The following is a 21,231-nucleotide window of genomic DNA, read 5'->3' as shown; positions in this document are numbered from 1 at the left end:
TCCCACATTCAAGACAAAAGGATGCCATATCATGTGGGGTTTTTGTGCTGAAAGTAAGTTAATTTAGCTGTCAATTCTTTTATTCATGTTGAACTTCAAACATATATTTCCAGTGCATTGAAAATTTTGAACCTGATTAATTTCAGACTTCAAAGTGATGAGCATCAGTTTTAGAATAATACGTACTATTTATAAATGGTTCTGCAGTTCAAAGTAGAACCCTTAAGGCCCCTAAAGATTCAGCACATAACTTTTTAGGATGATTTGGTACAGATGAATTCTTGTTATGGTTATGACATTTTTAGGGGCCTATTTAGGGGCTATAAATTGTTAAAAGTATTTTTCTATGATAGCAGCTTAAGAATGGACAGCACCTTCTCTAAGTATCTTATTGACAATTCAGTTATTCAAATTTCTTTTTTCTTAGTATGCTGAGAAAATCCTGGCAGAAGAGCCTCTGACTTTCCCAAGTTCAGCCTCAGCTGTTCACAAATACAGAAAGGAGATAGCTTTGACATTGATTGAAGAAACAAGTACTTTAAAATTCATAATACATTATATGGAAAAAGGTTTGGGACACACCTCTTAATCTTTAAATTCTTCTTCATTGCTTCATTCAGTCACATTGCCACAGGTGTATAAAAGCCCAAATGTATTTGAGCATAATACTGTCATAGGATGCAACTATTAGAACTGCAAGAAGTCACTTCATGAATTTTTTTCTCTCTTATATATTCCACGATCAATTGTGAGTGATTATTGGTTATTGAAAAGTTGAAGTGTTTAGTAATCACAGCAACTCAGCCATTTAAAGTTACAGAGCAGGTCACCGAGTGCTGAGGAGCAGAATGCATAAAAGTCACCAATACTCTGCTGACTCAATAACTGCAGAGTTTAAACCTTCTCTAGCATTAACATCAGCACAACAACTGCACTGGGGTTTTCATGGCTGAGCAGCTGCATACAGGCCCCACATCACCAAGCATGTGGGATGGAGTTGCGTAAAGCATGACGCCACTGGACTCTGGAGCAGTGGAAATATATTCTGTGGTGCATCACGCTTTTCTACCTGTCAGTCTGATGGATAATCAACAAGTTTGGCGAATGCCAGGAGAACGCTACCTGCAAACTGCATTGGACCAAAGAGAAATAATGCTATGGGGTTGCTTTTCAGGGGTTGGCCTAGAACCCTTAGTTTAAGAGAAGGGAAATTTTAAAGCTTCAGCATTTTACATTTGATCACATACAGACATTTTACACAATTGTATGCTTCCAACTTTGTGGAAACAGTTTGGGAAAGGAGGCCCTTTATTTGTTCTGCCTTAGTACATAAAGCAAGGTGTGGAAGAACTTGGCTGGCCCTCACAGAGCCCTGACCTCAACCCCATTGGATACCTGTGAGATGGATCTAGAATGGCCAGGCCTTATCATCCAACTTCAGTGTCTGACCTGTTCTGGATGAATGGGCACAAATTCCGCAGGCACACTCCAAAATCTTGTAGAAAGCTTCCCAGAAGAGTGGAAGCTGTTATGGCTGCAAAGGGTGGCCCGACATCATATTAAACCCTATATTCATAGAATTCAAGAATGTGATTGAGCCTTGTTAATGAAGACACGTCAGAATCTGCATATGCTTTATTTTAATCAGATGATCTCAAAGAGCTATGCCACTACTGTGGAGAAGAAAATGTGCACCATGAAAAAAGCAAAGGAGGGAAACAAAGGAAAGGACAAGACTGCACTACAGTCTGGGTAAGAAGTTCAAGTAAGCTAAACATTTGTTCTGGTCCTGATGCAAGAAATTTAGGACAAATCTTTAAGAGCACATAGGACACATACTGTATTTTAAGTGAACAATCACTCTGAATATCTAATGTGTGTTTAAAAAAGTTTTTAAAAAAGATACGACTAATATTTGTAATTATTTTTGTTAACTACTTTAACTTTATGATTCTTGTTTGTTAAATAAATAATTGAGAAGATACTGCTCAAGTTTCATGGTTAAATTTTGGTGACGGTCTGTTAGGCTGGTTTATAATTATCAGTGTTTGTTTATACATTCTAGCAATTAATAATTTTTTAAAAAGGTAAAGGGATGCTGAGTCACCTGAAAATATTTGGTTGGACATAGCTAGTTTTTGTGAAGATATAATACACTCGCATACTCTGATACAACACCAGAACTAATTTGGTGTGACTTTAACTAGTGTTTGTGGAGATGTGTGGTCACATATTCTGACAGCAGCTGTCAGATTTGGTGACCCCTATGCCAAGGTCAATCTGTCCACTCCAGTCATGAAGGCTTTTTTGGACTAAAAATGAGAAGAGGTGGTAAGTTTCAAAAATGATCTCTCACTGCTTTTTGTAGAACATTCAGACTTTTTCTTGATGCTTTTATTGTTTGTGTGTGTGTGTGTGTGAGTTAATATATAGGCCTGACATTTTACCTTGTTCAGGCAAAAAAAGCTTGTGTACATATTGTATCTTTCATCATATGACATTTATACATGTAGAACATTTGTAATAAAACATCAGAGGCAGGAATAATTCAGTAATAACCAAGCAACAAGAAAAGTAAACACACGTAAGACATACTGACAGCAGCAGAACGAGAAACAAACGCGCGTCGGCGTAGCTTAGGCAGTCTATGTAAAACACTCGTGCATGTGAACAGAAACTGCAAAATAGCGCCCCCAACGGTCACAGAATTCGGTGTAACACCGGCAACACTGAGAATCACCACATCGGAGGGTACAGAGGTCCGCTTTGAAGACCCAGAAAAGGCGAGTTCGTTCATCAGGAGCAACATGGCAAGTTCGACCCAAACGCCCCTATAGCTGATGTGCCAGGTAGCTCCAGGGATATCCAGTCGGTGGTGGAGCACTGAAGGTCTTTCGACTTGCTAACTCAGTCCCGGACTGATGGACATCAACCGTATTTTAGGTGGAGATGGGACCGTCATATCACGGATTTTAAGATGCGTTGTATGTCTGCAGTAGTGGAGCCTAAGACACATTTTTATACTCTGGGATGATTAGTAGCCAGACACAGAAGGCAATCACAAAACTGGTAACCTGGAATGTTCGGGGGTTAAACAATCCGGTAAAGCGCAACAATTTTTTACACATCTGGAGAAGTTGAAAAGTGAAATTGTGTTTATGCAAGAAACTCATATGTTAAATAAAGAATATTTAAAGCTGAAAAGGGGAGAGTTCACACAGGTGTATCACTCGAATGATTGACCCTTGGAGATTTAAATATCCAACTCAGAAGCAATTTTCCTTTTTTTCCTCAGTATGTACATACTCCAGGATTGATTATTTTTTAATAGATAGAAAATTGCTCTCATTGCTGAGATTACCCATTTCCCAGTGTGCTGGTGCCCCCTAATGGGCCGCCAATGTATTACAACCTCTTACACTGACACACATTCTGAGATGGCCTCTGGCACATAAGTGGAGTTTTCTCTTTTTAAAAAAATGTATTAGACTCTAAACAAAGTTATGCTTTTGAAATTTAGATACCAGATGTTATGTTTTATGCATGTGTCTCTTCACTTTGCGTGTCGTGGTGGTAGGCATAGTGTGTTGGATTCACGTGCACTTCTCTTTTAAAAGTCTGGTACATGTGTGTGTGTTGGTGTAATTTTTTTTATGTTTCTGTAGGTAGGAGTAGAAATAGCTGAAGCAGTCGTTGCCCAACCGACACATAGAAATGGCTCCTTGTGTGGAAATTATGCAGCCAGTATGCCTTGCCTGTCCTGTTTTTTTTTCCTTTTTTTATTTTTACTATTCTAAGAACTGTGATTTTTAATTTTAAGAGGTATTTAACAACGTTGTATTTATCTTTTTACTGTTACATTAAATGTCATAATTTAAATATTAACTATTAAATCTAAGAAAATTAAATAGATATATAAAATTTAATAGATTTAAGATAACACATTGCAAGGGTCACACTTATAAATAGTGCACTTATTTTTTTTTTATAAAAAAATATAGAACTTTATAGAACTAAAAAAGGTGTGACTATTAAACTAGAACTTATTGTTAGAACCTATTGTCCTGGCTTCCCTAGCACGTCCCATTGAGCACTTTGACCACACACAAAAAGTACCCCAGTAAAGTAAGATTATATTAAAAAATTACCAGTGCGAAGCCCAGCAACCAATACTAATAGTATAGACATTTGAGATAAAATGTCTGAAATCTACTGATTTTGTGTACACCTGGTACAAAATGTGTTGCACGTAGTTCAAAGACCTATATTTTTCCTCATAATGCCACTTTTCTTAGATTCATGCATCCATAGAATGACATCAATGAAGTACCAGTACAAAAACTCAGCAATACTTACTTGTACTAATTTTGTCAAAATGTGGTGCTAGTGGTTCAGAGACGTATTTTAAGATTTTATTATCTTATTTTTATTTTAAGATCCTGCTAATAAAGTAACAGCAAAACAGTATTTTTAGCCAAACCAGTTGTGAGTATGGGCCTTAGTCCAACAGTCAGAAACCAGTTTTTTCTATTATGATATAAACTGTGGTGCCAGTGCTCCAAGGCCACATTTTCAAAATATTACTTTCTCAAAGAACCGTGTGTTCTGAATTAGATCACGATGGCTGAAAACTGTATTTCCTGAGCACAACAGTATAAGTAAAATCCCTTCTTCCAAAATATCAGAAACCCTTGGTTTTCTTGGTGTAATATAAATCAAAATTGCATAAATGTAAAAACAGCAACACAACAAAAAACAGCATTGCTAAAATGCTTTCATTGTTCAAAAACGTTTTTGGCTTAAGGCTGGAACCAAACAGATCAAGTATGCAGTTCGCAGTTTTTTTTACTTGTAGACGCCTGATATTTTCACTCGTGCAGGCGATTGCTTATGAGGCGTTTTGGCACTATTGGCTTTCCATACCTTAACAGAGTTGAAATAGAGGAGCTGCAGACGCGGAACTGACCACGATTTAAAAAAAAAAAAAAAAAAAAATTATATATATATATATATATATATATATATATATATATATATATATATATACACACACACACACACACACACACACACACACACACACACACACACACACACACATAACACATTCCTTGCACAAGACAATATGTCTACTAATCTCGTTTATTTAATATTTAATAATTCACATGTATAATTCATACAAAAATGAGTTCCGAGACAGAAAAGTGGTTTTTATTTTACATTCATTAGTTCCACTTCCAGTAACTAGATCACATGTTGACTGGTTGCAGTCCAGCCAGAACCAGTACAAAACATACCTAATATTCCAGATAAAAGCTAGGTTAAGTTGCGTATTTGCTGTGGATGATCGATTTTGTACATAAAAATATACAGGTCGCTTTCAACATACAGTGATTAATTAAAAAGTCAATAAAGCTGTTTCCAGTGTGTGCTAAAGTCACAGGATATAACGCATCTGCATTCTACAATTTCAGATAGTATTTCCTGTAAAAAGGCTTCACTTATGTACTGTTACAAGTATAAACAATCAATATTCTGCCGAAAAATCAAATTTCAGAATTTTCACAACATGCTCTCATGAACTGCACAGTAAGATGCCCAGATCTCTCTCTCTCTCACACACACACACACACACACACACACACACACACACACACACACACACACACACACACACACGTTTGTGTCATTGTTTCTTTCTCCACAGTGCTTGAACTTTGGGAATGAGTTTTTTTTTTGGTTGGTTGACCAAACATTAAGAGGAACTACACATTTCTGAGCCCCCAACTCATAACACAAAAGGACCCTGCTTGCAACAAAGACATCCAGAATTATACTACACTTCCACTTACTTAAAGAAAAGGGAACAAAAATAATTTTAAAATTAATTACACAAAAGACTAAGACTAGAATGGTTATGCTTAGTATGTGAACCTCACTGTATTGCTATCAAATACTGTTTACAATACTGGTCACACTTCTGGAAGTTCTGGAAGTGCATGAGAATACTGAGACAGAAAGCATAGCCTTGTATACACACAAACACACAAAAGAAAAAAAACAGCAACGCATTTTGTTAACCTGATCCTAATCACAAAGTAAAGTCAGTCAATCACAGTGCTGGTTGTCCTAGGAATGCAAGGCTGTGTCACTTGAAATGGTAGAGGCATTGGGGTTTTACCACTTCAGTGTCATCCTTTTCTGTGGTACTGAAGTTTGAGTTAGTTTTCTTCAGGTGATATAACTAGTCCACCAAAACACAGCAACAAATCACGTAATGGTGTGATCTGAAAACTTCTCTTCTTCATCTATACTGAGGGAAGTTGATTCACCTATGACTGACCCTCGTCAGACATGTCATTTTCCTCAAAAAAGGTCATCTATTCCAGCGTTTCACACCACCTGTCTGCAGGGAATTCAAATTTAGGCACACAAATGACATCTCCATAAAATAACACTTTTTTTTGCAGATTTAACAAAAAAATGCCTTTCAGAAGCTTTATAAAGGGAAATGATTCAAAGAAGAGGCCATCAGATCAGAAGGATAACTTGTTAATGGTATACCGAGATACAACAAATGCTTGGTAGAACACTGCTGCAAAAACAGTGCAAAGGCTCTCGTTACATGCAAGACACCTGATGAATTCTACTTTAACTATGAACTAACATAGTTTACGTTATTGCCTGTAGATGTTGATATTATTCTAGCAGTTCTTGGTAATTTCTCCAGCTGAGTAACTCCAAAAATATTCTAACACTCCCCGTCCGCAGTTCAGAAATCGTCCCTTGGCAGTGTTTAAAGATGCATATTTACACTTATAAATAGTAATCAAAAGCAGTCTTGAAGCACTTAAACTATTGTTGCTACCCAAGTGCTGGTGATTTCCTTACATATTTCCAGAATCTGGGTAAGTTATTTAGTGTGAAGAAATACACTGGGTTCATAAGGGGGTAAAGAAGGAGGAATATTCTCAGGATAGAAACAGAAACACAATTATGTCCAGCATTCACAATAATTTGAGTGTTCAGACTATGGTTAAGTGTAGCTATGTAGTGTCCTGACACAGCCAACAATCAAATTATACCCTCTTGCAGTCAGCTAAACTGCACAGCAACAACCATATACAGCCTACTTGACAATCTTTTCTGTGTCTGTATGTCTATAAAGAGCCACCTCAGCGCAGCCAGGATGAAGGAACCCACTGAGGCTCAGTATCCAGTTTATTGATGAGCCGCAGCAGCTCCTGGTAGGCCTTGTCCTGGTCAGTGTTTACTATGGTTGCATCAAACAGGTGGCCAAAGTTCTGCTCCATCTCCCTGGCTTTCTCTATGATGTCCCTCAGCTCCTCAGGCTTTACAAAGAAGACAACAGCAGAAGACAGCAAGAATATAATGTATTACTATGATATAATTCAAAACAGTTTTTCAGTTTATCACCAATTATGCAAGATGTAGGACACAATAGTTATAATTTATAATGCTGAGGCTGTTCTATTAAATATGATACTCATAAATTAAAGTACAGAAAGGATTCTTGGTGTGGGTTAGGGAGAAAAAAAAATGATGTGGTTGGGGTCATGTTGGGTCTGGCAAAATTTTGTTGGGCCTGGGTTAGATTCGGGTCGGGTTTGGGCTTTGGGTTGGTTCGAGTCAGACAACTTCAGGCCTGATTATAAAAGATAAAGACTCATATCTTATTCATTTACAGAAATGTTCTTTAAAAGAATCATTCACTGAAAGGTTCTTTAGAGAACCAAAAGTGATTTCCATATTCTCCTATGGCATTGCTTAAAAGAACTCTTTCTAGCACTGTTATTTTTAAGACTATAAAGGAGCTAATCTTTGGTTGGATCCCCTTAAGAACAGGACAAAATCTGCACTCCTGTCCAGTGACTGTCCCTAAATATAAGTGACACCGCTGATCACAAACAGTGAAATCAGATGATTATGACTTCTATCTATAACAAAAGACCAGTCTCACTCAAGACCTACTCCTGGTGTCTGACCTTTCCACTGAAATGTTCACCCCCCTCACCCCCCCCCCAACCCCCAACCTTGTCCCTGCAATTTACATTATATCATATGCAAATATTCATTTGCATTCTCTTCTTTTCCATTTATAACCTTTGTTTTTTTATTTTCTTCATAAAATATGGTTATCATGCAGATATGATTTACCTTTGGGTTCTTGGTTTCTTTAGCTAAGAGGGCACGCAGTCGTTCCTGGGAGGGTGGTGCAATAAAGATAATGTAGGGCTTCAGGTCGGAGCTGCGCAATACCTTTAGAGACTAAGGAGGAGAGTTGAGTCACTAATGAGCATAGGCCACATTACACCAAATTCAATATCAGTGTCCAATATCCTTTTACCTGGGTGTGCAAACATAACAGGCAGATTTTGCCACTATTGATGAGCTGTCGCACTGAATCTGTGCTGGTACCATAGAGGTTTTTCTCAAACTCGCCAGACTCAATGAACTTTCCTGCCACAGCGTCCATCTCAAAAGACTGGCGAGACACAAAGTGGTACTCGCGACCATTCACCTCTCCATCCCTTCTGTTCCGTGTGGTATCTGTTAAGAGAGCAGTCTGTTACTGGGGCCATAAATGATGGAAATATTAGCTGGATATTACCTTATACTCAACTGCTTAAGCTTTAGTCATAAGCACAGATGCACATAAAACAGACCTAAAGAACAGCTCCGGCCAACTGCAAGTATTATTAATACTGGTAAAAAACAATGAGAAACAAATGTTTTCATATACACTTAAGACTTTCACAATCTCAGAATCACTTTACATACTACTGTTTTATTGTCTTTTCATTTTTCAAATTTGTGGTGAGGCATGCCTGATCCCCAAATTGCCACAAAAATAATAAAAACAAACAGGGATGATTGAACTGTTGTAGTCATTTGTGTAAAAACAGTAAAAATTAGAAAATAGATGCTATTGCACACTAATGTCTGGCAGAATGAGTCTGGCAGAAAATGGATATCATTCCAGCATTGCATGTAACACGATTGACTACATATAGGTCAAGGTATGTGGCTTTTTTTTGGGCTCAGATTGCTTTATCCTAACAGGAGTTACAACAGAATATTTGCAGCCTCTGAGTGCATCTTCCTGTATTCAACAGACATTTACTCAAAAGCTGCAAAATTACCTATCAAAACTATCAATATGGGGGGGTCACTAGTGAGCAAGATATGGAGTAATATATTCCCGGACTACACCTCTAGCGTCGCCAAGGCCAGAGCAGCATTCACAGACATGAGGAAGATGCTACAGGGACGACAGGGAGTTTGCTATGGCCTCTAACCTGACCGACTGCAGATCTCATACACTTTGCTTTGGAGTATGTTCGGTTAATCTCTGAGACAGAGAAGTAATGAAAAACTTTTCTTACCTGCATTAAAAGAATAGTATCCCTGTGGAGTGATTAAACTTTCCAGGTGGACATAAGATCATTATTATTTTGGTTGTGTATTCTATCACCTTGAGGACTAGCACAGGTATGTGCCGTATGTCACACATTGGACACTTTTTTCTGAACTTACTGCCAGACACTTACAGGAAATCTGGAAAGTGTTGAGTGAACAGTTTTATTTTTATATGCCATTCTGCTGTATGTCTCGCATGTATTCTGCGGGGGACTGAATAGTACCTGCTACCTATATCTCAGCACACATAAGTCAAACTCCATCTAGACTGTGCCCTTTATAGCCTGCTAATTTTGCAGGCCGGGACTAGACCCCATATCCCTGTTAAGCATGACGGCTAATTCAAACTTGAACAGTTTTTTTATTTTTTATTTTTTTTTAAACCATTCAATATCCTTTCTCATTGCAGGAAAATCTACCCACAGTTATACATCTCCATCTCTAATGGATCAAGGCACAACCTCTAAAATATAAATAATGGTACTACTTAAAATCATAAGTTATAATATTAAAGGTATTCATAACCCTTTCAAAAGAAACTTCTAAACCAATTAAAGCACCTGAATTGTCAGATAGCATTTTTACAGTAATCCCATCTCTCTGATGAACATGATAAGCTTAAAAAATCCTGGTCAGACAAAGTATACTATTCTTCACATCAGGCAGGGTTGGAACATGGTTGGAATCGCAGGGACAGCCCTATCATGGTTCAGATCTTACCTATCAGAACGTTATCAGTTTGTTAGGGTAAACAATTTTTCTTCCAATTATTCAAAAGTGAGATTTGGAATTCCGCAGGGGTCTATTTTAGGACCATTATTATTTACTCTATACATGTTACCGTAAGGCAGTTATAAGTAACCATGGCGTAAACTTTCATTGTTATGCAGACGATACTCAACTGTACATATCAGCCAAGTCTGATGACAAATGCAGGTTAAAGAAAATGGAGGACTGTGTAAAAGACGTGAAAGGCTGGATGTCACGTAACGTCCTCCTATTAAACAGTAACAAAACAGGTTCTCCTTCTGGGTCCAAAATTAGCAAGAAGTAAATTACCAGATTTAATCTTAAATCTCGCTGACTTTCCAGCCACACCTGGCTCAGCAGCAAAAAATCTTGGCGTTCTAATAGATTCAGATTTATAATTCGATCAACACATAGGCAGCATCACTAGGACAGCTTTTCTACATCTTCGCAACATTGCCAAGATAAGAAATGCCCTGTCCCTGCATGATGCAGAAACACTAGTACATGCTTTTATTACTCCTAGGCTAGACTACTGTAACGCGCTACTGTCAGGATGAACGAGCAGGAATTTAAACAAACTCCAACTAGTCCAAAACGCCGCAGCCAGGGTCCTCACTAAAACTAGAAAATTTGATCATATTAGTCCAGTGCCATCATCACTTCACTGGCTGCCTATTAAATTCCGTATTGATTATAAAATCCTTTTATTGACATACAAAGCCCTACATGGTCTTGCTCCCGAGTACTTACTCCCGAGACCTTGTTTCTCATTATGAGCCATCACAACCACTCAGATCACAGATTCAGAAGGTTTCAGCTGGGGGAAGAGGTTTTTCTTATAAAGCCCCCAAACTCTGGAATGATCTTCCAGAAACTGTTCAGGACACAGATACAGTCTCAATCTTTAAGACTAGGCGGAAAACTCACTTGTTAAGTTTAGCTTTTGGTAGATAATGTTCCCCCATAGATAAAGGCAGCAGATCCAGGGGTCCATGGACACAGGGAATTATAGTAAAGTGAGACGCTGGTGCTGTTGTCCCACTGCTCGCACACGGTCACTCAAGTTTGTGGACGGTGGAGCGGAGGGATGCAAAACTGTTTCATAGTGCTGCCGTGTCTGTGTATCCTTCTGGTTCTCTCCTTTTAGTTAACTAATTAGTTTAGTAACTGACAATAACATCCAAGACTGAACTGTGGAGGAAAAAATATCCCTGCAATTTCTTTGCAGAAATGGAAAAAAAAGGCTCCTGAATAGAACTGAAGCTGTGAAAAAGGCAAGGTATGAGCATACTAAAATACTGAGAAAAGTGATACTTTTTTTTTGATATATAAAAGATATATATCTATTTTCTAAGTCCCAAAATATTGTCTCAGACAGAAAAATCAGGGCTTTAAACTGTTTACAGTGCACTTGACAGCCATCTATGGTCAGTACTCACGAGGAACAGCACCTCCAAACCGTTCAGGGTCACAAGACAGGAGTCTTTGTCTTAGCTCATTCTGGCCGCAGTTTGGAGGACCAATGAGAGCAATGGGCCGCTTGCGATTGGCTGGCTGGTGGTACAATGCCATCTCCTCATAGGTAAGAATCTCCTCAATGTCATAGTCTGAGAGATGCAGAGAGGTCAAAACAGAACTCATTATGTTAATATAAGTATTTACATTTGAGAGAGCCCATTCTAATTCATGGAAAAAAGCATGATTATTGTGCCCTGATATGTAGACAGTGAATAGCTCAGGAAAGCAAATTAACGACAAATCAACATTGGTAGCTGCGAGTCTTTATACTAGGATGGTCAGTACCCTTAATACCCAACACCTAAACCAGGGGTGCACAAATCTCCTGTGTCTGGTGGGCTGGTGTCCAGTGTGGTTTGGTAATTTACCTGCTCGAGTCCATCTGATTACACTCATCTGTTAATTGCCAGGTTGAGTGGAAGTGTTTGAACACCAATAAACCATGCTGGATACCAGCCTTCCAGGCCCAGAGCTGTGCCCCCCTGACCTAGACCTTTCTGTCATATTACCTGAGCAACGACCGTAACAAAGAGTGTTAAAATATGCAACCATTAATTCTAAAGACCAATGACTTTAATGAAATAAATGTAGACTAGCATAAATATAACAAAACTTGTGTGTAAGCATTAAGAAAGCATGTAGTTTGTGTTTTACAAGTTTCCTGATCAAATATTTAAAACAATAAGAAAAGTCACCAGAGCTGACTCACCATCGTTTTTGTTTGCGTTATACAGCAGCTTCTTCCGCTTCTTCTTGTTCTTTTTTGCACACCAGAGTTTTCCTAATAAACAGATAATGTTAAGAAGTCATCAAAATTCAGAACAAAATCACTGTTCTGGTAGGAAAGTGACTGGGTGAGTGGAGTTGGTTGTGGAGGGTGTGCATGTGTAGCAGCACTAACCTGATTTCTCAGGCTCCTTATCCTCCTCTATTGTTTGTTTCATAGCTTCTCTTTGCTGCTGAAAGCTCTTACCTAAATATAAGAACATAATCTGAAAATGGATGTTGTTTGTCCTTCACACTGGGTGTAAATTTTATGATGAATGGACCAAAAGACACAAAATTACATGTAAAAAAAAAAAAAAAAAAAAAAAAAAAAAAAAAGTCTAGTTCCATTGACTTACTACATATACATATATATATATATATATATATATATATATATATATATATATATATATATATATACACATATACACACACATACATATATATATATACATATATATATATATATATATATATATATATATATATGTATGTATGTATATATATGTGTGTGTATATATATATATATATATATATATATATGTATATATATATATATGTGTGTGTATATATATATATATATATATATATGTATGTATGTATGTATGTATGTATATATATATATATATATATATATATATATATATATATATATATATATATATATGCATGCACACTGCTCAAAAAAAATAAAGAGAACACTCAAATAACACATCCTAGATCTGAGTGAATGAAATATTCTAATTGAATAACAACAAAATCACAAAAATCATCAATGGAAATCAAATTTATTAACCAATTGAGACTTGGATTTGGAGTCACACACAAAATTAAAGTGGAAAAACACACTACAGGCTGATCCGACTTTGATGTAATGTCCTTAAAACAAGTCCAAATGAAGCTCAGCATTGAGCTCCCTACAATGCCTGGGCATGCTCCTGATGAAGTGGCGGATGGTCTCCTGAGGGATCTTCTCCCAGACCTGGACTAAAGCATGTTAACTGTGACTCACTTGTGTTGCCAGCTATTTAGACATTAATGGCTGTGTGTTATTTTCAGAGGAAAGTAAATCTATACTGCTATACAAGCTGTACATGGAGTACTTTAAGTTAGATCCAAGTTTCATTTTTATAGTGTCCCATGAACATCTGGTTATGTATGTATGTATGTGTCTGTGTCTTTTAACTTGAATAGAAAAAGTATATTATATTTATTGATTTCCTACCTCTAAACACAAATATCTTAATATTTAAAAAGAAAACATTGTAGCTGTCCCATGTGAATTTCCCAGGTTCCGCGACCACACTGAATATATGTATCCTCTCTTACCTGGTACAAGGCCTGCCAGAGGCTGGTTCTCTTCATCTCCATCTCTGTAGGCTTGCCACCAGTTGGGATCATCCTGGCTAATGATGTGGAGTATGTCTCCCTTTTGGAAGCAGAGACCCAGTTCTCGGCATGGTATGTATGGGTCATCAGAAGGATCATAGTCAAAATGTGCCTTCACATGAACCTGGGTGTAGATAAAATAGGCAGGAAAAAAGTGAAAAAAGAGAAAGGCCAAACTTTTAAATGGTCCACATAAACCACAGAACTTTCCCAAGTAAGTAAAGTCCTACGTTTCAGTTGTAACTGAACTATTTTAAGGTTTGGTATGCAGAACTCACCACAGTCTCTTTAATGGGAGGAAGTTTAGTCTGTGGACTCGGGATCAGAATGAAGGTCAATGTGCCGTGCATTTCTGCCTGGGGGCACACAGATCAAACATTTAGTAAACACGGGTCTGTATTAAATTTTCTTGTAAAGGTCTTCTAGATGATTTTGTATCCTCAAGGTGCCCTGCAATTCTAGTGCTCCATTTATGCCCTCATCTAGTGCTGAATGGTACGTCATGTATACTGGCACTGGCATCAACATAAATTTTAACAGCTGAAGCTTATAATTCATGTAATTTTTGGGTACTGTGGGTTTGGAAAAAATAGGTCAAAATACAAATAAACAAAACTTTGTCTAAATACGGTCTCTGTCTAGTTAATGTGTAAGTATGAAACAGAAGTAGAACAGAAAAAATAATCCAATCAAAACAAGCCATGCTAGGGTTGTAAGACATTCTTATAGTAGCGTACCAGTACTCAGGAAGCATTAATTAATTACCTAATTTAATTAATAAATAACTTTAGGGCTGCAGCTATTTAATATTTAATTTAGGATATTCTGTTAATATTATCCCAAATATTCTAGAATTCAATAACAATATGCAAATAAAAAATAAATATTGTTACATTTTGATTATAAAATTTTTTTATTGATGTATAAAGCCCTACATGGGATCGCTCCCGAGTACCTGCAAGACCTTATTTCCTATTACGAACCACCATGATCACTCAGTGCTGGCTTTTTAATAGTTCCTACAATTCATAAGGCTACAGCAGGGTGAAGAGCCTTTTCTTACAAACCCCCAAACTCTGGAATGATCTTCCAGAAAATGTTTGAGACTCAGACTCAAACCACAATCTTCAAATCTAGGCTGAAAACTCACTTGTTCAGTTTAGCTTTTGGTAGTTAATGTTCCAGCTTAGATAAAGGCAACAGATCCAGGAACCCATGGACACACAATTACAGTAAACTGAGACGCTGGTGCTGTTGTCCTGCCACTCGCACGCAATCACTCAGGTTTGTGAAGCAGAGGGATGCCAAACTGTCTCAGCAGGCTTCCTGTGTCTGTGTGTCCCTCTGGTTCTCTCCATTTAGTTAAGCGGTTATAGTCAGATCTGCTGGAGTCATTAGGCACACTCTGGAAATGTTCACATTCTGTTTTACACCCACCCAAACAGAACAAAACTAATTCCATCTCCCTACCTTTTTCTGAGTAAATGACAATGATGGATGGATGACTGTCGAGGTCTCCTGTTACCTGCTTCAGACCAGCTGCCCATGCTTCAGCTACCACCACCTGCCTACCCTACATTGAGCTTTCATGGACTCCTAGCTATTACTACTACTAATATTACTACTATTAGTAGGTTTTTTACATTCATGATAAAAATTTATCTTTACTGGAGTTCTGTGAAGCTGCTTTCTGACAACGACAATTGTAAAAAGCACTATACAAATAAATTTTATTTGATTTGAGTTAAAAGAAAATGGTTTAAAAAAAAAAAAATGTCCAGCAAACCTCAAAAGCCAGTGTGTGCTACTTGTGAATGGTTTTCCCAATTTTAATATTTTAATTATCAAATGTATTATACATTATGGAAATAACTGTTGTAGTCCTAGCTAACTTCTGAAGTTTATCCAGTATCATCCAGCATCATCATCATTCTAAGAGTTCTCTCCACTTACCAGAATATCGAAAACTTCATTGACATCTTTGCCACGGATCTCAACTCCATTGATCTCCAAGATCTCATCCCCTTCATGTAGCAGCCCACTGCTCTCTGCAGCTCCACCTTTTACAATACGACTGATGATCACACTGTCCATATCGTTCCTCACAGTAGCTCCCTACATACACAAATACACCTACTGTATCACTGAGGATCAAGAATGGAGAAGACTACAGTGACAGACTGAGGAGCACACATAAGGATATTCTCACGAGTGGGATGTCCTTGGCTTTCTCTATGCGTACAATCTTGACAGTCTCTCCTCCCCACTGAGTGAGGGTCTCACATGGGCCATCAAGAGGGCTGAGGGTCTCTGGCTGCATCTCCTGCTCTGCCACACTGTCATGGGCCAGCAGGAGAGCCTAAAAAGAGAAAGCAGAAATGAAAAAGTTCATCCTTTACATACCACACTGGTTATTAAATACATCAGCAAGTTGAGGAAAAATACACCCCATAAACAGCTAGAGATTAAGTGCACAGAGATCATCAGTGAAACTGACCTGCATGTGAGGGCTTTTCAGCAAGGTGCTAAGCTCCGCTTCCTCCTTTTGTGAACTCTTGTGCAACATGGTCTGGACCTAACAGGGAGATGACAACACAGCTAATAAATGAATTGGTTTCAGAGAAACAAAAAGATTTTGAATGCAGAACTGGCGATGAACATGTTACAACACACAGAAAAACTCACAAATGATTGGGCAGATTTTATAACATAAATTTGCTTATGTTTTGGAGTCATGCCATGCTCTAACCTAACTGAGCTCTTAGATTTTATATTACTCATTTTATCGTTTTCTGTCATATTGTGAAGCAATATACTGGAAAAAACAATGTGTTACCCATGGTTTTTCCATGACGTGAAGCAAAGTAAAATCACTAACACATGACTTTGACTGGCTTGGCACATTAATATATGCTTAAGTGGACAGAATAGAATTTACAACTATCTGTCACTGTGTTTGCACACTGTGAAATTAGACATCTGCATTTAACCCACCCATGCAGTGAAAGACCCACATACATGCACACTAGTGAACACACACTAGGGGGCAGTGAGCACACTTGCCCGGAGCAGTGGGCATGGTGCACACGGAGCAATTGGGGGTTAGGTGCCTTGCTCAAGGGCACTTCAGTTATGGACTGTCAGCCAAGGGGATCGAACCGGCAACCTTCCAGTCACAGGGCTGGTTCCCTAACCTCCAGCCCACGATAGCCCAGAACTAGCCCTAAGTGGTAAAGAACATAAGAGGAGAAGAGGACAGTTCCATTGGTGTTTGTTCCATTTGGAACTGCACCAGAGTTTGTTTAAAAGCGAACAGAGACTGACCTCAGGGGGGTATTGGACCAAGGTTCTTTTGAATTTAACCAAACCTGCCCAGAGCTAACATGCCCTTAGAAGTAGGGAACAACCAATCATCAGCAATAATCAGAGTCAATGTTCAGAATTTTGGCTATTAGCAGAACTGACATTTGAACTTGTTTCCTTGCCAATAAAACGCTCTTTTTGCTGTGTATGCACATTGTCTGACGCAACCACAATCAAGACATCTGCACTCTGGCCCAATATCCTGTCTACTGCGTTACTGTTTTGGGTAAAAGTGAACAACTCCTTGAGTTCAACCAAATAGCACTAATTAGTCTGTCTCTGTGTCCCACTCCTTGTTGAGTAAATCCAATTAAACATGCTTTTTGGTTTTGTGAGAGACACAAGAGATAAAGTAGAAGCATTCCCTTCTCTTCCATAGTGACAGGAAACATCCACAGTTGGCAAAAAGTGCTTGGAAAAAGACTTTTGCCCGGCCTTGAGGAGGTTCAGGACAACTGTCCGGTGACTCTGGAGCAGTTGGTGTGGCTTTGCCCAAGCTGTTTTCGGAAGGAGCGGAGAAACTGTGACTTAAAATGAGGATACTGTTGGTCAGTGGAAGGAGCACTTTGAGGAACTCAACCCAAGAGACATGTCTCCCTCATGGGAGTCCAGGCATCCTTGGGTACTCACCAGCTTTTAAGTTAAGTGATACTTTTTTAAATCCCAGAACCGGGGAAATTCCACCTCCGCATTTAACCCATCCGTGAAGTGAAACACCACATACACACTAGGGAATACACACACACTAGGGGGCAGTGAGCGCACTTGCCCGGAACGGTGGGCAGCCCTATTCATGGCGCCCAAGGAGCAATTGGGGTAGGTGTCTTACTCAAGGACACCTCAGTCATGGACTGTCAGTGCTGGGGATCGAATCGGCAACCTTTCGGTCACAGGGCCAGTTCTCTAACCTCCAGCCCACCACTGCCCCACTGCCCACACCTACACCTGGCAGGTTCCATAATGGAGGTTTTGAACAATGTCCATTCAGACCCCATATCCCCTGCCTCCTCCGGGACATGAGAAAATATCTCCCGGAGGTGGGACTTAAAATCATTCCGAACAGGTGCCTCCGACAGTCGTTCCCAGCACACCCTCACTATTTGCTTGGGCCTACTGGGTCTTCCCTACCAGTTGACAGCTCAGCACTTCTCTTCACCCGAGTGTCCACAACATATGGTCCCAAGTCAGATTAAACAACAACTAAGTCGATCATTGACCTTTGACCCAAGGAGCTCTGGTACCATGTACACTTAAACATGCTTGTGTTCATAAAGGACAATCCATGCCTAGCACAGAAGTCCAATAACAATTCACCATTTGGGTTTAGGTTGGGCAGGTCGTTCTTCCCAATCACACCTCTCCAGGTCTCCCAGTCATTGCTGACAAGACCATTGAAGCCTCCCAGTAAGGGCTTTTTCCATTGTTGTTTTGTGCAGGTGCATAACTGGCCACTCCGTCTTGAGAGACGATAAGGGCTCTTTCCCCCTTTGACCTGACCTGGAAGAACACCTGTCCAGCAATCTTCATTTCTGTCTGCTTTGTCTGCTTCATGACTGTTTGATTACACTCTAAGAGCTTGGGAAAAGTAGGAGACGGGTGCCGTTTTGATTTGGTTACCTTTTTTTTCCCTCCTGTTTTAAGGAAGAGAGTTACAGTAGCCTATATGTCTTTTGTTTTCAGTTAGATTTGAAACCACTGGTTGTGTTTATTATTTTGGGAATTGCTCATCCCTGAAGCCATCACCTCGACCTGTTTGAGCTTTTGAAGAAAATAAACCCGTAATTTTCTAGTTTAAATAGCGTCCATTGTCTGGTCTGGCAGCAGGTCTGGGGAGAGAGCCCACTCTCACCGTCTGTTACAGCCTGACCAAAACAAAAACGGCACCTGTCTCCTACTTTTCTCGAGCTCTCAAAGCGTCATGACTAATCACTGATTAGTCACGAAGCAAACAAAGCAGACAGAAGTGAAGAGTGCTGGGCTGGTCTGGACAGGTGTTCTTCCAGGTCAGGTCAAAAGAGCCCTAAACGAAGATGGTCGCTTAGCGACCTCTTATACTGCCAGGCGCTCCCGAGTGTCCAATTGTGCACTTGCAAAAAACAACAATGGAAAAAGCACACAAAATGGCCACAGACACAAAGAACACCCCCATCTTCAACAATAAACATCTCATGTTTATAACAAAGTATTGCAATCATCACCACACTTCCTAGGTCTTTGTCAAACTTACAAATTCACACAGTTACTAAGGGCACTCTAAAACTAATACTTAAATTAGTGTAGTCTGAATTCTAAAAGATTTCAATTAGGCTAATCAAACTCTGCTAATAAAGCAAGAAAATTCAAAAGTTCAATTCAAATTTCACAGGCAGAAAAAACAAGTACAAATCTAAATATCACTGCATGTCCTAAATATACCAAATGAAAAAGGTTCGGGAACACAAACAAAACTAGTCTCCCCAAGGGCAAACAAGCAGCACGTATTAAAGACGTGAGTCTTCTTAACCCTAGGAAGGCTAACAAACATGCACAAATGTCAGATAACCAAATCAAGCTGCAAGCTGCCACTCACCTGCGATAAAAGGCATGGGTACAGTGAAATAAGATTCTATGGCAATGGGTGTCCATGCAACACGCTATAGCCATACTGCCCGTTTTCTTTAGAGATTTTATAATTTCGGTTTTGGTCTTGTTGTAGATAATGGGAAATCACGGCGTCAGTAAAATATTTTTGAGAAAAAATGCTGTACCTCACCTTCAAAGTGTGCAACATAGCAAGAAAGCCCTGATTCTCAAAGACTAAATACTGATGCAAATCCTTGGCAATAAAAGTTGTCATAGTTTGTAGTTTGCTCCGTCCTTCCTAAGTTGGGCGGAACCTTGGACATCGCTTAATTGATGGTTGGCCTGGTTGGCAGCAACTACAGCCAGGTGGAAAACAGATGGAAACATGTAATATGGTTTCCCCCTCAACTGCTTAGAAGCTGAAGTGCTTCCATATGCTAACTAAAGCTAACTAAAACTAACTAAACACGTAGCTCCAGAATTAGATGTTCAGGTTAAAATAAAGTTTTAACAATAAGTGACCTTAAACACTGGAATTAATGTAGCCTATAACTGCTAGTTCACTTAGCTTGTAGCTAACAAAAAGGGAAAGACAAAGATTGAACCAATAATTTGGGGTCAAATAGACGTTTATAATCACTCCAGCTGGTTTCCTGATATTCCTGATATCTGCAACAAGAAACTGTTAAAAAAAAATGCATATACATAATGTGAAGCGGAAGTCACTTTTCATCCTCCAGCTTCATAATTGAATTTTCCTGTACCTTTAATGGTGCAGCAGTTACATCCTAGTGTCTCAGGTGGAATGGGAAAATCCACTAAGGTGGAATGGGAAAATTAGAATGAGAAGCTGGTGAATAAGACGCTGACTTTAGCCTAGTAAAAAGAACACAGACATTTTATAAGAAACTATTCTACTTTTGTGGAAAAGTTTCCTGCTGGTGATGCAAGAAAAGTGGCTACAGTTGAGCTAAAGCTTAAAGCAGAGCAAAGTATTGGACTCAAAAAGTTGTGGCTCCCAAGGTGGCTTAATTTTTTTGAAAGGATAAAATGACTTATTAATATTTAGGTTGCCGACCCACACTTTGCAAAGTTCCACCTTTTGCTTTCCGTTAATGCTGTGTTATCGATTAGAATTTGGAAAATCGATTTTTGACATTTGTGAATCGATGCAGAGTTGTCCACTTCGCATCGCGACACATCTATACTACAGGTACATATTAATATTCACAAAGATCAGATCTTACTCTCTAATAATGCTATGAAGATATAAAGACAGTCATACCTCTCCAGTGTAATTAGGCTCAGCGCTGATGAGCAAAATCCTATTCTGGTTTTATTAGATCTTAGTACAGCTTTTGATACTGTCGACCACAAGATTTTAATCCAGCGTCTTGAATGCTGGGTCGGCTTCTCAGGCACAGTTTTAGTATGGTTTAA

The 21,231-nt window shown here is 38.8% G+C and overlaps 1 protein-coding gene across 2 annotated transcripts in view; it reads right to left on the bottom strand.

The window, feature by feature from the left end:
* Window positions 1-5,124: 5,124 nt before the first annotated feature.
* The window catches only part of mpp5a (membrane protein, palmitoylated 5a (MAGUK p55 subfamily member 5)), a 64,441-nt gene continuing 48,334 nt past the window's right edge, over window positions 5,125-21,231 (bottom strand). For both annotated transcript variants that reach the window (XM_037541987.1, XM_017724847.2), the window contains exons 4-14: window positions 16,364-16,441; window positions 16,076-16,225; window positions 15,820-15,981; window positions 14,145-14,222; window positions 13,807-13,990; window positions 12,611-12,682; window positions 12,419-12,490; window positions 11,631-11,798; window positions 8,369-8,571; window positions 8,179-8,289; window positions 5,125-7,352 (exon numbers count right to left, since the gene is read on the bottom strand). In XM_037541987.1, coding sequence (XP_037397884.1) covers window positions 7,176-7,352; window positions 8,179-8,289; window positions 8,369-8,571; window positions 11,631-11,798; window positions 12,419-12,490; window positions 12,611-12,682; window positions 13,807-13,990; window positions 14,145-14,222; window positions 15,820-15,981; window positions 16,076-16,225; window positions 16,364-16,441 — 1,455 coding nt within the window. In that variant the 3' untranslated portion in view covers window positions 5,125-7,175. The remainder of the gene's footprint in view (window positions 7,353-8,178; window positions 8,290-8,368; window positions 8,572-11,630; window positions 11,799-12,418; window positions 12,491-12,610; window positions 12,683-13,806; window positions 13,991-14,144; window positions 14,223-15,819; window positions 15,982-16,075; window positions 16,226-16,363; window positions 16,442-21,231) is intronic.

The sequence above is a fragment of the Pygocentrus nattereri genome, chromosome 10 (assembly GCF_015220715.1).
Source record: "Pygocentrus nattereri isolate fPygNat1 chromosome 10, fPygNat1.pri, whole genome shotgun sequence".
Lineage (NCBI taxonomy): Eukaryota > Metazoa > Chordata > Actinopteri > Characiformes > Serrasalmidae > Pygocentrus > Pygocentrus nattereri.
Note: the sequence above shows the minus strand (reverse complement) of the source record. Positions and strands in the feature narration are given on the sequence as shown.